At 39.7% G+C, this 18010-nt stretch overlaps 1 protein-coding gene across 1 annotated transcript in view; it reads right to left on the bottom strand.

Moving 5' to 3' along the window:
* LOC124116403 overlaps nt 1–18010 on the bottom strand; it is a 91944-nt gene that overhangs the window by 62720 nt on the left and 11214 nt on the right. Inside the window, exons 4-15 of the mRNA XM_048385193.1 lie at nt 16842–16877; nt 14012–14061; nt 13174–13213; nt 11367–11570; nt 9858–10074; nt 9369–9541; nt 8147–8278; nt 6409–6560; nt 4110–4236; nt 2565–2813; nt 1282–1491; nt 297–398 (exon numbers count right to left, since the gene is read on the bottom strand). Coding sequence (XP_048241150.1) covers nt 297–398; nt 1282–1491; nt 2565–2813; nt 4110–4236; nt 6409–6560; nt 8147–8278; nt 9369–9541; nt 9858–10074; nt 11367–11570; nt 13174–13213; nt 14012–14061; nt 16842–16877 — 1692 coding nt within the window. The remainder of the gene's footprint in view (nt 1–296; nt 399–1281; nt 1492–2564; nt 2814–4109; nt 4237–6408; nt 6561–8146; nt 8279–9368; nt 9542–9857; nt 10075–11366; nt 11571–13173; nt 13214–14011; nt 14062–16841; nt 16878–18010) is intronic.

Raw genomic sequence — 18010 nt, 5'->3', positions numbered from 1 at the left:
TGGCGTGCCCAAGGGATGCAACTCTGCACAGCGAATCACTGTGCCTTAGACGACTGGGCCACCCGTTAAGGTTAAGACCTATCATATCAATAAAGTCATCAGGTAGGCAGGGTTTCAGGATGATTGTTTGTTTGTTTGTTTGTTTTTTGTTGTTTAGCACCACACTCAGTAATACTCAAGCTATATGCCGGCGGTCTGTAAATAATCAAGTCTGGACCAGACAATCCAGTGATTGACATCACTGACATCACATAAGAATATGTGTTTTGATATCCAACACAATTATCTCCCCTTACCATTGGTACAGGTGGCTGAAGGTCAAGGTTACCCAGATTGATGACGCCTCGGGGAGTGAAGACCACGCCCAGATTCTTAAAGGGTGATGTCAGCTCAGCAGTCTGGAATGTCAATCAGGTTTTAATTACTGTACAGCTTTAGTACGGTCATGAATAAACTTATAAAAACTTTATAAAAGTAAAAACCGATATTTGGGTTCTGTCTAGCACAGCTTTGAACAGAATTTTAGTTATTTGAGAATAATCATTGAAAAATTACAGGTTATCTGTCCCGAGTGAATTTATTTTGTCACTTTTGAGACTATGCGATATCTTAGCCTATATGTATACTTTATCATGATTGGCCAGCTGTGGGAGACCAAGTGATGCATTTCAGAGCCAAATGAGTGAGTGAGTGAGTATGGTTTCACGCCACTTTTAGCAAAATTCCAGCAATATCACAGCGGGGGACACCAGAAATTGGCTTCACACATTTTACCCATGTCAGGAATCGAACCCGGATCTTCGGCGTGATGAGTGAACGCTTTAACCACTAGGCTACCCAACCGCCCCCAACATTTTAGAAAGTCGATAGTTGTCATATGTTGAGTGTAATATGTACATCTTCTTTGGTTGGTTTAGTGCTGGTGGCAATTTTAAATATGTGGGCCCACTTTCGCGCCCCCCCCACCCCTGTGAATCTTGGATAAGAACCTATGATCACCTGATCCTGGATTAGCAAAGGGATGCAACTCCACAAAGTGAGTGAAGATAACAACGTCATTCAGCCACCATGACTCAAATACATTGATGACACTATTTACTTTCTCACGAAATACCATGTTTTTCCCATGGTGCTTGGAATGAAAATATTTTACTTTTCACTTTTACAATGACACAAATGTATATGATTCTTCATCAATTTGAAGTCCGGCCTACTGTATATAAAAATATATGACCTAAGGACACATCCCATGTTTATGTTGAACAAGTAAGTAGACAATACCTTGTTTTCATTGAGTTTAAGCTTCTCTTTCAACATCTTCTGAAATTCTTCATTTGTCCAGACAGGAGTCTTGTCCGCGATACTGACTATTTTGCCATTGTTTGTGCTGCCACCTGGTGGTAGAGCAGCCGCAGCATTTATCACACTGGCAATCCACTCCACCGACGCAGCATATACATTTCCTTCTAATTCTAGAACACAAACTTTTCCCTGAAATAGATAATATCATATTAAACATTTCGCCAGGAAATGTACAATTATTGATGCAAAGTATTTGAACTGAAATATGATGAAATAGAAAAAGAAGTTGTGAAACAAGCAATATCAGACCTAAGTATTTTTTCAGTAGTGCTTCTTTTTTCTAATATCCTTTGCAAGAGACTATTATTTAATTGTTTTTCTGTATTCTGCAACCCCCCCCCCCCCCCCCCCCCCCTTCCAAAAAGGAAAATCCAATAAATAATCTGAAGAGCCCATTTTACTTTATTTCACCACATTCAAACAATTATATGCTAGACTTTGAAGCTATATGGGCGTACTTAAAATAAGGTTTGAAGCTATATGGGCGTACTTAAAATAAGGTTTTGTTTGTTGTTTAATGCTGCACTCAGCAATATTCCATTCCAGCTAGATGACGGTGGTCTGAAAATATTCATGTCTGGACCAAACAATGCAGTGATTGAATTCATGATGATTGATGTACGCAACCGGGATACGATCACATGTATCAACCAAGTCAGCGAGCCTGACCATCCGATCCCGTTATTCACCTAATACGACAAACATGGTTTGCTGAAGGTTAATTCTAGCTCGGATCTCCACAGGCTAAAATAATACTAATAAAAACAACAAAAAATAATAATACCATTATAATAATAAAAACAACAACAACAAATAATAATACCATCATCATCATCATCATCATCATCATCATCATCATCATCATAATAATAATACCATTTATCATTGGTTGACACTCATCACTGTTTTTAATTTTCACTGTAATTTTCAAATGATATAATTTTAGCCAACAGCCCTGAGGGGATTGCCCAAATTTCATTACCAGACGTTTTAGGAAAAAGCTCGGAAATAAATGGGATATGCAACTATATTTTTTGTATTGAAGTAAGCAATATATGCTGTCCATCTAAAACACACTGTGCTATGTCAAAGGTCACATGACCGTTGCCTTGGCACACTCCTTCAAATACCTGCAAAGCAGACAGTGTTCAAATGACATGGTTTTAACATATGGAGATGGGACAAGCACCAGTCCGACTTACCAGGATATTGAGCAGTCCCAGACATGCTGCCACAAGATGGGGATTGCCCTTCAACACAGCCAGCCCTTTCAGCAGTGTCCCTGCTGTAGGCATGTCATGGAGCCCTCCCGTCAACAAGGTGGCCATCTTGGCTGACAAAAGCTCCTTTATATCTGGAGAGTCCACTAAGTTCTGGTACTCTTCGCACCGTCCATCCAGCTTCTCCGCACTGGTCAGCAGATTCTTGTTGAACACATTCCTATCAGCATCCTTGAAAATAGTAAGTGAGTTCGCTTAATGCCGGTTTGGAAATATCGGTTACATCACATCTTCCCAAGGCAAGGGAGTTAACTGACTATAAAAGTCTAATTTCAACCCTTGCCAAACAAGGCTGGAGTTTCAAAGCTCGATGGTAGCACCACCAGTGGCTATTACGAGTTAAGTCCCAACTATTGACCAATCGGATGCCACCTCTCATATAAGTTGCATTTACTTCAAACAAAATGGCGGCAACCAGTCAAGACAATCGGATCTATAATCAAGATCTGTATTGAAATAAAACGGGTCCTACCTCACGAAGCGCATCAGATCATTTGAGCACCAAGATGAACATGAACAAATTTCAAAAATATCTGTCGATGCCCAGTTGCTTAGCAAATCCTGCAGTCAACCTAAATCCGCATGTCAGAATCCATATTTTTTACAAACTGGATGTTTGGTTCATTACGCGATTTTGATTGGACTATGCATAAACTCGTTTGTCCAGCCAAAATATAACTCTGGAATTCCAGTCTAGTTCGGCAAGGGTTGAAACTGGACTTTTATAGTCAGTTAACTCGGGAAGATGGTTACATCACTGTAGCATCAGCTTGGTGAGGGAGAAAACTAGAAGTGATGCAGGTCTAAGACATTTAATCGCAAAGGTGAAACCAACGATCACAGGTATGGTGCTGACAAACCTAGAAACATTATTTAAACACACGATAAGAGGTTTTTGGTATGCTACCCATGCCCCTTCCTTAAAGGTAAACAAATGGGGCTTTAGATATTTGGTTATCCATACTGTCACTATGAGGTGAGGTGAGGTGAGGTAAAATGGGATTTATCTTTGCGTTCAAGATTATTGCGCTAAAATAGCGATGTGTGTGTGTGTGGCTGCTTGTACTAGTCTGGACTAGTGCCGATTTCAAAGTGCTAGCCCACTGAGATACCATGCCGCAGTTTAACATCAATACCCCACTCAGACACAGCATGCTGACTCCTAGCCGACCAGTCCTTGTTTTAGCCCCTTAATGCCGAGCGCCAGACAGGGTAACAACAGGTACCATCTTTTTACGTCTTTTGGTATGACACTGCCGGAAATTGGAACTTCCCAACCTTCCGTTCTCGGGTGGACGCTCTACCAGTAGACCATGGAGGTGGTCTCTGTCACTATGACAACCCATGAGCTCAGATATGGCACTGGCACACCACGGATATAATAGGGGCAAATCTGGTTCTCAAACGCACAACTAGGGGATCTTGCATGGTTAAGAGGACATCAACATAAATGAAAGTATCACCTACCGACAGTCCCGTGGATGTTTGCTTGACTGTGACCGTGGCGATCTGGATGTCTGTGTTAAGGCTGTCCATCAAGTACATGCCACAGCCATGGACCTCCGACCCCTGGTACTCTTCATCACCATCCAAGCTGTCACAGAGTGTGTGAGTGAGTGAGTGAGTGAGTGATGGATAGTTACGACTCTCATAAGTTTATGTGTAAGTATGGGTGATTATGATTATGTCTTAAGTCTATGTCTAAGTATCAGTGGTTATGACTGTCTTAAGTTTATGTTTAAGTATGGGTGATTATGGTTGTCTTGAGTTTATGTTTAAGTATGAGTGATTACAACTGTCTTAAGTTTATGTCTAAGTATGGGTCATTATGACTGTCTTAAGTTTATGTTTAAGTATGAGTGATTTCGACTGTCTTAAGTTTATGTCTTAAGTATGGGTGATTATGACTGTCTTAAGTTTATGTCTAAGTACGAGTGATAACGACTGTCTTAACTATATCTTTAAGTATGGGTGATTACGACTGTCTTAAGTTTATATCTAAGTATGGGTGATTATGACTGTCATAAGTTTATGTTTAAGTATGAGTGATTACGACTACCATAACTATATCTTTAAGTATGGGTGATAACAACTGTCTTAAGTTTATGTTTAAGTATGGGTGATTATGACTGTCTTAAGTTTATGTTTAAGTATGGGTGATTATGACTGTCTTAAGTTTATGTTTAAGTATGGGTGATTATGACTCTCATATGTTTATGTTTAAGTACGAGTGATAATGACTGTCATTACTATATCTTAAAGTATGGGTGATTACGACTGTCTTAAGTTTATGTCTAAGTACGGGTGATTATGACTGTCTTAAGTTTATGTTTAAGTATGAGTGATTACGACTGTCTTAAGTTTATGTCTAAGTATGGGTGATTATGACTGTCTTAAGTTTATGTTTAAGTATGAGTGATTATGACTGTCTTAAGTCTATGTCTAAGTATGGGTGATTATGACTGTCTTAAGTCTATCTTTAAGTATGAGTGATTATGACTGTCTTAAGTTTATGTCTAAGTAGGGGTGATTATGACTGTCTTAAGTTTATGTTTAAGTATGAGTGGTTATGATTATGTCTTAAGTCTATGTCTAAGTATGGATGATTATGACTGTCTTAAGTCTATGTTTAAGTATGAGTGATTATGACAGTCTTAAGTTTATGTTTAAGTATGAGTGATTACGACTGTCTTAAGTTTATGTCTAAGTATGGGTGATTATGACTGTCTTAAGTTTATGTTTAAGTATGAGTGATTATGACTGTCTTAAGTCTATGTTTAAGTATGGGTGATTATGACTGTCATAAGTCTATGTTTAAGTATGGGTGATTACGACTGTCTTAAGTTTTATGCTTAAGTATGAGTGATTAGGACTGTCTTAAGTCTATGTTTAAGTATGGGTGATTATGACTGTCATAAGTTTATGTCTAAGTATGGGTGATTATGACTGTCTTAAGTTTATGTTTAAGTATGAGTGATTGTGACTGTCTTAAGTCTATGTTTAAGTATGAGTGATTACGACTGTCTTAAGTTTATGTCTAAGTATGGGTGATTATGACTGTCTTAAGTTTATGTTTAAGTATGAGTGATTATGACTGTCTTAAGTCTATGTTTAAGTATGGGTGATTATGACTGTCATAAGTTTATGTTTAAGTATGAGTGGTTATGACTGTCAAAAGTTTATGTTTAAGTACGAGTGATAACGACTGTCATAAGTTTATGTTTAAGTATGGGTGATTATGACTGTCATAAGTTTATGTTTAAGTATGAGTGATTATGAGTGTCATAAGTCTATGTTTAAGTATGGGTGATTACGACTGTCTTCAGTTTATGTTTAAGTATGAGTGATTAGGACTGTCTTAAGTATATGTTTGAGTGAGGATGGTTACAAGCGTTCAAAATAAGCGCCTGCCAGTAGGCCTGTGGTAGGTAGATCTTGTACAGGCCCCGTAGTTTCAAATTTGTATGGGTCCTTATGGCCTGCAGTAAATGCATGTTTCGATTTATATGTTGTAAACGAGGGCCTGAAAAGTTTGATGAGGGCCTGCAGCTTCTCAAGTCCTGATGGCAGCCAGACATTTTTTATATTTCAAACACTGGTTACGAATGTTGTATGTCTATGTTTAAGTAGGGTGGTTGCGACTGTGGTAAGTCGATATGTTTATGTATGGATGGTTTTGAATGTCAGTTTATTCTTGTCTTAGTACAGGTGTTTACAACTGTTATTAGTTCCTGTTTAAGTATGACAATCCATTAAACATGCTCACCCAAGTTTCGTGGGTTTGTATGCCTTTGTGCTGGCCTTGAGTTCCTCGACAATGGTGCCAATTGTGGTCATGACCTTGTTCTTCAGAATGTTCCCTGGCACGGCCTTGACCTTGTCACTGTCCAGTCCTGCCACGATGAAGCCACATTCTCCCTGGACAGATACAATTCAGATTCACAGTCAAGGTCTGACTTCAACACAATCTCATTAAAAATCAGATATTAGTTCTCGCTACCGCTAAACAAAGATCTGAAGACATCCCATTAGGGGTCACGTCAGAACGACCTTTCATCCGAACAATCAGTGCATCGCTTACCAGATTATGAAAGTGACAGTCTGAATGTGATTTCTAATCATGCAATCTCGAAAACTTTAACATGGTGTATTCCGAACGATAGTTACGGGTTTAACTACTGAATCCTTACAATCTAGAACATCTATTAGTCATTCCAGAATGTTTTTTTGTTCAGTTTTCAAATTTGTAATCGAGAATTTGTCAAAATATGCTTCGAAGCGTAGTCGCCAATTTGAAATTTGTGCTGTAAAGCAGGAGAAAGCTGCCTTCTGATTGGTCATTCCATTGGTCGGTCAAAGTTCGCGCAAGGTCGGTCTGACGTGACCTTTAATGGGATGTCCTCAGATCTTTGTTTAGCGGTAGCGAGAACTAAGATCTGATTTTAATGAGACTGACTTCTACAGATCTTTGTAGCTTCTAAGTTACTGGATTGATTTAGTGAAGGATTCAGAGATGCATATGTGAATACTGCATCTCAAAATGGAACACAAACCAGCAGTTCTGAATGGAGGTATATATGACACCTTGTTTCTGAGCATCATGGCAGTTACACCCAAATTGGGGCATTCTCTCTTGTGACCATTTCTTTTGTGTTAAAATCCAACAGACAGGCCAAAACTTGAAAATCGAGTAAAGAAGTGCTAAAATTAATCAGTCAGGCAGGAGTAAGAAGAGTGAAAACAATTCAGCAGGCTAAAGTTGAAGTAAATTCACCAAGCAGAATTTGCAACAGATAATGGGCCAAGTTAACAAAACGTAAATGTAGTGGATCTGAATCGTGTAGTGAGTGAGTGAGTTGGGTTTAACACCGCTTTTAACAATATTCCAGTTATATCACGGCACCAGAAATGGCCTTCACACATTGTCCCCATGTCGGGAATCGAACCCGGGTCTTCGGCGTGGCGAGCATAGAGCATAGACTAACCACAAGGCTACCCGACCACCCACCTTGACAAAGAGAGGTATCAAATCAATGCAAAGACCCAATTTAAATGAAACTGGTCTCGACAATTTTGTGAAGTGATAAAACCTCAAAACTATCAACGATGCTCATTCTCTCAGTCACTGGTTTGCTCAGACTCAAGAATTACCAGACGAGCTGCAGCTGGAATATTGCTGACTTCTCCATAAAACAAAAAACGAAAATCAGTAAAATCTAAACATTTTTTACATTTGTATTCTTATCCTGCATTACTTCTTAATGCATTTACTGCTTTCCTTACGACAAAGAAGACAGCCTAGCGATGGTCCTGGGTGAAAAAAGAAAAGTCTGTTTCCGACACAAGTCCACTGTTCACAGCACCACCGCCACTGTCATGTGACAGATTGTGATGCCACACTCAATTCATATTACTGCTCCTCGTCATCAGGGAAAGTCGTGTCTCGCTTTGCTTTTCAACTTAAGTAAAAATCAAACATTTCTCGGACAACTGTCATCACTTACCCCAACTCTGGAGGCGACCTGACAGATGACGGCAGCAATGCTGGCAGCTTCATCCGCTAGTTTCTTGTCATCACTCACGTTGGTGGTGATGACATACACGGTCCGGGGGGTCACGTACAGGTCCAGAAAGCCCTGAAGTAAAACCACTTTAAAGTTGCCACATACAGAGGGAGGGTCTGCTAGCAATTTGCTGACAGATCATATTTTTCACATCGTGAAATGATATCAAAAGAACATGTGTGAAGAGAACAATTACAGTGGGCAGGAACTGCTAGCAATTTGCTGACTAATCATATTTTTCACATCGTGAAATGACATCAATAGGACATGTGTGAAGGACAATTACTGAACTATCTATTTCAAGAAGTACTAAATATAGTAAAATACACATGAATAAATACACCGAATACCCCATATTGAAAAAATACTCGATCTTTGAACAAATAGAAATATACTGATGGCAACAAAAAAGGGAACATCGCTTGCATGTACTCACAACAGTTTAGGCAGGTTTTATGTTTGGAAAAAGAACACACCCGATAATAACAAATCACTCCATGACATTTTTTGTTTACATCAAGAAAAAGAGATTATCATATGAGCATGTGTGTCATACTGTTTTTACGAACGAGTGTCAGAATTCTCGTATTTCCCGAGCGAAAGTCAGGCTATAACGGTAGATAAATTCTTACAAGAGTTTCATAAAATCAGTATGACACAAATGCGAGTGTAATAATTTCTCTTTCTTGATGTAACCAAAAACTTGTCAAATCTTTAAGTGTGACATCCTTTCTTGTGTGATGTCATTCCGACCTCATGTCACAGTAAGATTTGAATGACATTAACAATACTGTCCAGATGACGTATACAAAACATTGATGCACGTGAAGTGACATTTGCACTAGTGCACATACGATTCTCATGAACTTGACCAGGAAATCCAGTGATTGATATCGTGAGCATTCACCTATGCAATCGAGATATGACATCAATCAACCAAGTCAGCGAGCCTGACAACCCGATCCCATTAGTCGCATTGTCTGTAGGAGACCAAATCTTGCATGGACTCTTTAGATAGGTTTAACATTTGGCCATGGAGTGAACACACCAGAAAACATTTTTTGTTGACATGAAGAATATCTTTTTTTACACCGCATTCGACATGACACTGCACATTTTCAAGTGCCAAAATCTTTTCCATACGTAAACAGACTGACTTTACCTCCTGGCATTCAATGATCGGGTAGGCCGTTGAGCCGATCTTGTAGGCGGTGTCGACTGTGATAGCCTGCCGGCTCTGCGATTCTTTCCGTAGGCTCTGCAGCAGATTCGTAGTGATGCCATTCCGCCTGACAATCACAACCTTCATCGAGTCATTCCGTCGCTGGGGAATGTCTGAGGTGGAAACAGTGGCGTTAATGGTGGTGAGGTGAAATAGGATTTAACGTCGCGTCCAAGATTATTGCACTTATATAGCGACGTGCATGTACGTGTGTGTGTTTGTGTGGCTGCTTGTACTAGTCCGGACTGATGCCGATTTATAGAGCTAGCTCAAATCGTCAAATTTACGTCATCAAGTTGCGCTGGCATGTTCGAATCTCCAGAAATGACGTCATGATAGAACAATGTTTTATCGTGAAATAAACCATGAACCGATCTTCATCATGTTCATTGTTCTATGTATATAACAGGATCAACAACTTGTACAAACCTTTGCTAGATTTCCCGTCAAGTTTGGCCTGAAGAGTTGCTTCAGTTGGTGACACCAGAGGGCAGCCCTGCACCGTTTCCTTGATGTAACCGATGTATCGTGGGGGAACTACCCGTATACCGGTTCCAGCTATCGTCAAGCGGGATATATGCTTACAGTTGTGTATAAGGGGGCCGAACACTGCCTCTGTCACGCGCTGGCAACCAGTCATGTCCATCTGGCACACAAGACAGGCATCAAAATTAGTTAAAACAGTGTCGGAAATTCTGCACAGTCAACTGAGAGCCTTAAGAGCCATTTCAAAAACTGAACGCCCAGTGGAAAAACTGAAGGCCCAAACATTTTAGCTGAAGCAATGAGACCAACTCTTTAGGGCTGGGACGTGTAACTCGGGTCCTCGAGTCGGGTGGGTCCTGAGTAGGACCCGGGTCCCCACAGGACTACTCGGACCCGTGATTTGTCACGTGATATATTGTTTAATGACAAAAACTGTAGCTCAGTGGTTACACTACAAGTCACTAATGTTCGCATTTCTTTCTTACGATGCACACATTCCTTTTGACTTGTATATGTTTGAGTAAAGATAAAGCTTCAGTCAACTTCAGTGAACGCATGATCTGATTGTTTGATACATGTATCTAAATACTTTTAGCCAGGGCTGCAGTGAAAGAATTACCAATCAGACATTTTGTTCCCAACTCTTGAGACTTGCTGTGGGTACCTGGGTAGGGTAGGGTAATAGGGGGAAGGGTACCTGGGTAGTAAATTTGGACTCATCCCAGGCCTACTTCTCTTGCAATATAAATTACAAAACACAACCAGTCAACCAGAAGCTTTAACTGTTATCACACCGAGTTCCCAGAGACTCTGTGGTGATAGATGAAGCCTACATTTGTCAAGGACATCATCAGCTTGTAAATCTTTGCTACTACATGTCATACACCATTTGATAGGTCTAACCCTACTGTATATAAACAAAAGTTGTGTTTAACACATTTTTCAATAATGGATATAATAAGTTAATTGAGTTCATTTTTGATTAAAAAAAATTAAGCTGACAGATTCATGACATCCAGATTAAGCACCAAGGAGGCTAAAATTATGGAGATTTTCGTCAATTTCAAGATTCCATTACAGAGCAGTCCAGTAACTTATTTCTTTTTTATTACCATTGTCAAAGTATTCGAAAAATGATGTTAATAAGAATGCTACAAATAATTTAACGGAAAATACCTCCGTTTTCTAAGCTTTGTGGAAATAACACGTGTGAAGATTTGTTCGATGTTCGGTATCATTAGGAAGCTCTGAACATCAATAATATTAGTCACCTCACTTGGAGTATTTCCATAGCTGTAACATGCGTTTTATTGGATAGAAATTGGTTTCTAATGACGCTTTTACTGTTATCTAACATGAGGATGGCTATTGGTCAAAATCAAGCACATGACCTAAAGCAGCCAATCAATTGCAGCATTCTGTTTCTTTCTCAAGCTATGACATAAATCTTACCTCTTGTAAATTTTCAAATGATCTTGACATGAGGGCAATTCCTCTATTAGTCACTAGATGGCAGCCTGTCAGTCTGACGCCCACGATGTTCTTTGACGCAGCTGCCGACATGGTGTTGACGAGGACGGAGAGGGTGGCGTCAGTCACAGTTGGAATGCCAGTGACATCCAGGATTGATTGGACTTTTATACTTGCCGCCACCTCCTGAAGGACAGACAGGATTTACAAGATGAAGAACTTAAAAACGATGTTAGGGATCTGGGTTTTTGAGGAGAGATATATCCCCACTTAACATGTTTTTGAGCACCACTTCTTTTCGAGCCCCTCGACGCTTCAAAGCTCACTGAAGATAGCAAAGCGTTCGCCACTTATCGCTGAAGTAACTATTAGCTGAATGACATAATCAAGGTAGATGCTTCAAAGCTCACTGAAGATAGCAAAGTGTTCGCCACTTGTCGCTGAAGTTATTTACATTTAGAACTAACTACTAAATGACTTTATCGCGCATATCCAAACTGTTGGCTAATTTATCGCCACTTGTTGCTGAAGTTATGTGATGAATTAAGCTACACAAGGTAAGATATTCATTAAATAATGAAAACATACCTCAAACCTTACTTTTTCACGAATGCACATTCTAATCAAACTTGATCTGATGACGTATCAGCTGCTGTATGTAATGTCATGTGACTGTAATGTCATGTGACCGATCATGTTGTGCATCTATTTTTAATTTGACTGTAACACTGGGGCTCGAAATCATGTGATGGTAACAAGATGGCTTCCGATTGACTTGTCTTGCTCTGTGAGACATTATAATGATTAAATTGAACAGATGTGGTCATTGACTGTACAGTTGTAAACAGAAATAAATGTTCTCAAAGGTAAGACTTAATTTTAGTGTACTGCGATTGTTATGGGACACGTAATGAGATATACTTCTTCGGGGATCGATAACACAGTACGTGAGGATGATTTATTTTATGCCTTTGACAAGATTATTCAGCCCTTATATGAAAACAATCGACCACATAATACAAGACCCAGGAAGATCATGGGTAGAAAAGGTCTTCAGGAACCCATGCTTGCAGAAAAAAGTGACTATGCTTGTCGTAAGAGGCGACTAACGGGATTGGGTGGTCAGGCTCGCTGACTTGGTTGATGCATGTCATCGTATCTCAATTCCGTGGATCAATGCTCATGATGTCAATTCCTGGATTGTCTGGTCCAGAATCGATTATTTACAGACCGCCGTCATTTAGCTGGAATACTGCTGAGTGTGGCGTTAAACAACAAACAACCACATAATACAAAATGACAAATCAAAGTTGAGTTTTCGAAAAGTGAGTGAGTAAACGAACAAAACTTGGTGCCACACTGTGTCCACCCAATCCTCACTGTGCCCACCTATTACAACAAGAACTCAGCAATATTCCAGCTATATGACAGTGCTGTGTAAATCTGGACCAGACAATCCAGTGGTTAATATCATGAGCACCATCCCATGCCGTCGGCTATGATGACATGCAGTCAACCAAGTCACCGAGTCCGACCACTCAATCAATTCAATCGCTTTTTTCGACAGGCATTGGTTACTGAGACCATATTCTAAATTTAAATCACCACAGAGTAGATAACAAACAAATCGTCATTTTCTCAAATGTGTCGTACTCTGTGCCTCACTAAAAGTGTCCTTTTCTAACCCAGGTGCCAACGATTGCGATCAGGTTCATTGTTTGGGTAATGAAAGAGAATCACATGACTTACAAATATCCTCACAAAACACTGAGCAATGCTGCTGACTTACAGAAATGGTAGCGAAGTCTGATGCCTTGATGGTCTTGAAACTAGAAAATAAAGACACTCGTAAGTATGAATTGGTCAGAATAGTTACTTCTCACTCACTCCAAACACACTCATTCTAAATGCACTCACTCCAAACACACTCACTCACTCTAAACACACTCACTCCAAACACTCTCACTCACTCTAAATGCACTCACTCCAAACACACTCACTCACTCTAAACACACTCACTCCAAACAAAACACCTCACTCACTCACACCAAACACTCTCACTCCAAACACTCTCACTCACTCTAAATGCACTCACTCCAAACAAAACACACTCACTCACTCACTCCAAACACGCTCACTCACTCCAAACAAAACACCTCACTCATTCACTCCAAACATGCTCACTCACTCCAAACAAAACACACTCACTCCAAACAAAACACCTCACTCACTCACTACAAACACGCTCACCCACTCCAAACAAAACACACTCACTCCAAACAAAACACACTCACTCCAAACAAAAAACACTCACTCCAAACAAAACACCTCACTCACTTACTCACTTACTCACTCCAAACACACGCACTCCAAACACTCACTCCAAACACAAGCACTCCTAACACTCACTCCAAACACACGCACTCCAAACACTCACTCCAAACAAAACACACTCACTCCAAACAAAACACACTCACTCACTTACTCACTCCAAACATCTGTTATTAAAGGTAGATCATTTCAAGTCAGCAGATGACTTGATTTACTGAGTGAGTGAGTGAGTGAGTGTGTATTTAACCAACATCACTATCATCATCAAATAACGGACAACAGGTGTCCACAAGTACCCTGTAGTCAGGCCTCCCACCGTGTTCTGTCTTAGTTTTGGTGCAAGTACCTGAAAACAAATTCAGTGAGGATTAATCAATTCTCAATTAATAGGTCAGAAAGGACTATTCAATTCTCAATTCCTAAGTCAGTAAGGACTATTCAATTCTCAATTCCTAGGTCAGTAAGGACTATTCAATTCTCAATTCCTAGGTCAGTAAGGACTATTCAATTCTCAATTCCTAGGTCAGTAAGGACTATTCAATTCTCAATTCCTAGGTCAGTAAGGATTATTCAATTCTCAATTCCTAGATCAGTAAGGATTATTCAATTTCCAACTTGCAGTCATTTGTATACCTGAAGGCCAGTACCTGAGAGTTAGGTGATATGGGGTTTAATGTCGCGTTCAAGATTATTACACTTATATATAGCAACATGAACACACCTGTGTGTGTGTGGCTGCTTGTTATGTGTGACAAGTCCAGGCTAATGCTGGTTTTATAGTGCTTGCCCACTGAGATACCATGCCACAGGTTAACATGAATAACTCACTCAGACTCCGAGCCTACCAGTCCTTGTGTGCATAAACATATCTTTGCAAACCGTTGTTGCAACATCCAAGCATATAAACTTATGTCAATAAACATATCTTTGAAAACTATTCTTGCAACATCCAAGCATACAAACTTATGTCAATGAACGTATCTTTGCAAACGGCGAAACTGGGTATTCCTTTATTTTCTCTCCCTTTCATCCAGTCTATTACACCAACAACAACCAATTTTACAAATATTTCTGCTTAAAATGCTGTTTCAGGTGACAATGTTCGACTGAATATGTGATGCCTGTCTCGGGGCTCGATTTGGCTGTATAAAACAACCTATTATTGAAAAATGCAACCTAATATGAGGCCTTCATGCATCTACTGCATGTTTAAAGTATCTGACTAGGCACATGTTCCTATTTCGTTTTACAGCAATGCATCATTAATGTATGTGACACGGGCAGCAGACAAGCCTATGTTTCAACTTTGATATTCTTATCGGACCAGGGTGCAACCTGGCTTTGTTTGATGCAACCTGGTTTTGTTTGGTGCAACCTGGTTTTGTTTGGGGCAACCTGGTTTTGTTTGGTGCAACCTGGTTTTATCTGGTGCAACCTGGTTTTGTTTGATGCAACCTGGTTTTGTTTGGTGCAACTTTGTTTTGTTTGGTGCAACCTGGTTTTGTTTGGTGCAACCTAGTTTTGTTTGATGCAACCTGGTTTTGTTTGATGCAACCTGGTTTTGTTTGGTGCAACTTGGTTGTGTTTGGTGCAACTTGGTTTTGTTTGGTGCAACCTGGTTTTGTTTGGTGCAACCTGGTTTTGTTTTGGGCAACTTGGTTTTGTTTGGTGCAACTTGGTTTTGTTTGGGGCAACCTAGTTTTGTTTGGTGCAACCTGATTTTGTCTGGAGCATCCTTGTTTTGTCTGGTGCAACTTGGTTTTGTTTGATGCAACCTGGTTTTGTTTGGAGCATCCTTGTTTTGTTTGGTGCAACTTGGTTTTGTTTGATGCAACTTGGTTTTGTTTGATGCAACCTGGTTTTATTTGGTGCAACTTGGTTTGGTTTTGTGCAACTTCGTTGTGTTTTGTGCAACCTGGTTTTGTTTGATGCAACCTGGTTTTGTTTGGGGCAACCTGGTTTTGTTTGGTGCAACTTGGTTTTGTTTGGTGCAACCTGGTTTTGTTTGGTGCAACCTAGTTTTGTTTGATGCAACCTGGTTTTGTTTGATGCAACCTGGTTTTGTTTGGGGCAACCTGGTTTTGATTGGTGCAACTTGGTTGTGTTTGGTGCAACTTGGTTTTGTTTGGTGCAACCTAGTTTTGTTTGATGCAACCTGGTTTTTTGGGGGGCAACCTGGTTTTGATTGGTGCAACCTGGTTTTATCTGGTGCAACCTGGTTTTGTTTCATGCAACCTGGTTTTGTTTGGTGCAACCTGGTTTTGTTTGGTGCAACTTGGTTTTGTTTGGTGCAACCTGGTTTTGTTTGGTGCAACCTAGTTTTGTTTGATGCAACCTGGTTTTGTTTGGGGCAACCTGGTTTTGTTTGGTGCAACTTGGTTTTGTTTGGTGCAACCTGGTTTTGTTTGGTGCAACCTAGTTTTGTTTGATGCAACCTGGTTTTGTTTGGGGCAACCTGGTTTTGTTTGGTGCAACTTGGTTTTGTTTGGTGCAACTTAGTTTTGTTTGATGCAACCTGGTTTTGTTTGATGCAACCTGGTTTTGTTTGGGGCAACCTGGTTTTGATTGGTGCAACTTGGTTGTGTTTGGTGCAACTTGGTTTCGTTTTGTGCAACCTGGTTTTGTTTGGGGCAACCTTGTTTTGTTTTGGGCAACTTGGTTTTGTTTGGTGCAACCTGGTTTTCTTTGGTGCAACCTAGTTTTGTTTGGTGCAACCTGGTTTTGTTTGGAGCATTCTTGTTTTGTTTGGTGCAACTTGGTTTTGTTTGATGCAACCTGGTTTTATTTGGTGCAACTTGGTTTGGTTTTGTGCAAATTGGTTATGTTTGGTGCAACCTGGTTTTGTTTGATGCAACCTGGTTATGTTTGGTGCAACCTGGTTTTGTTTGGTGCAACTTGATTGTGTTTGGTGAGTATACAACAATGAGTGTTGTCACTCGAAGCTGCCATGTTTTTTTCTGCATATTTGAGGGCAAGCAACACAAAATTAATTGGTGAATGGTGATATATTTTGCGTATTTCAAGCATATATGCAGATTAAGTGGAGATGTGCATCTTTAGTGAGTGTTGCCATGTTTTACATCAAGTTGTTAACAGTCTGACAAATGCAGCCGGAAATACCCTTACTTGTTTTGGAGCTCTTGCTGCTGGTAGAGATGAGGACTGAAAATTAAAATGTCATCATACTCATGTTATTGTCATTTAATAAGCATGAGTCATACAAATATATTATTACAAATAAATATGCATGAATATTCAATTGGATTATATTTATGCAGAAGTATAACATTACCACCGTTCTGGAAAATTACAAACAATATATTGCTGGTCATCAGGACAGGCCCCAGGAATAACTCTAAAAATGCGAAACAGGAGCCAAATTTAGCAGTAACTGAAAAATTGTAAAGTTTTCAGTCAAGATGATTGTTTTCAATGTCGGTTATGAGAAACAACAAACACACAACTATGTGGCCAAACCAAAGTAATTTCACATACATATTATTCTCTAAAATTTATAAATATGGAGAACCTATTCAGACAAACTTAAAATTTAAATTTCATCTCAGATGAAGAGAACCAGTTAAACTGTACAACAAATATGACTCCAGACAAACATTTAGTCCCGGATATATCCGCATTGGATCTACAAATAAAAATGCTGTCCATACTCTTTTCTGTGTTTCCCATCTTCCCCCTGCCCTGAATTTTTATTCTGACGTGAAACAATAAAAAGTTTTCTAATCTCAATTTTCCCCGATGTGGAAATTTTTTGCCCTGATGGGATAAAATAATACACCTACCATTGGTCACTCATTGTGGTTTGCTACATTTATGAAAGATTTGTTTCCAAAGCCAAGCTACTAGATCTATATCATATATTAATTGAAAGACTTTTGTCAAGTCTTTTAAACTTTTAAATTTCAAAAAATAAATTACACAATTAGTGAAAAACAATTTTTATTTTTTTTGTTTCACCCGCCGGCTCTCTTGCTAGTAGAGGATGGAGTGCCCAAGGGGCGCAACTCTGCACAGCAAATCGCGGCGCCCTAGACGACTGTGCCACCCGTGCCCCCCAAGGTAAAGAACTATCTGGATTAGAAATTATCAGAGAGCCATAACTAATTATCATAATTTTCTGAGCACTGAGCACTCTGTAGAGAAGAGGTATCACGATACATCTACTTCCCGTGTCAATACATATTGTGATAGTTTGTGCAGTTTTTGTGTGAAATCACTCATGTTCCATCGGCTAACAAGGCACAAAGGTAATGGCAGTCAGTGTTACCAAACTGGGT

The sequence above is a fragment of the Haliotis rufescens genome, unplaced genomic scaffold (genome assembly GCF_023055435.1).
Source record: "Haliotis rufescens isolate VD_foot unplaced genomic scaffold, xgHalRufe1.0.p SCAF_55, whole genome shotgun sequence".
NCBI lineage: Eukaryota > Metazoa > Mollusca > Gastropoda > Lepetellida > Haliotidae > Haliotis > Haliotis rufescens.
This window is presented reverse-complemented; position numbering and strand designations above follow the sequence as displayed.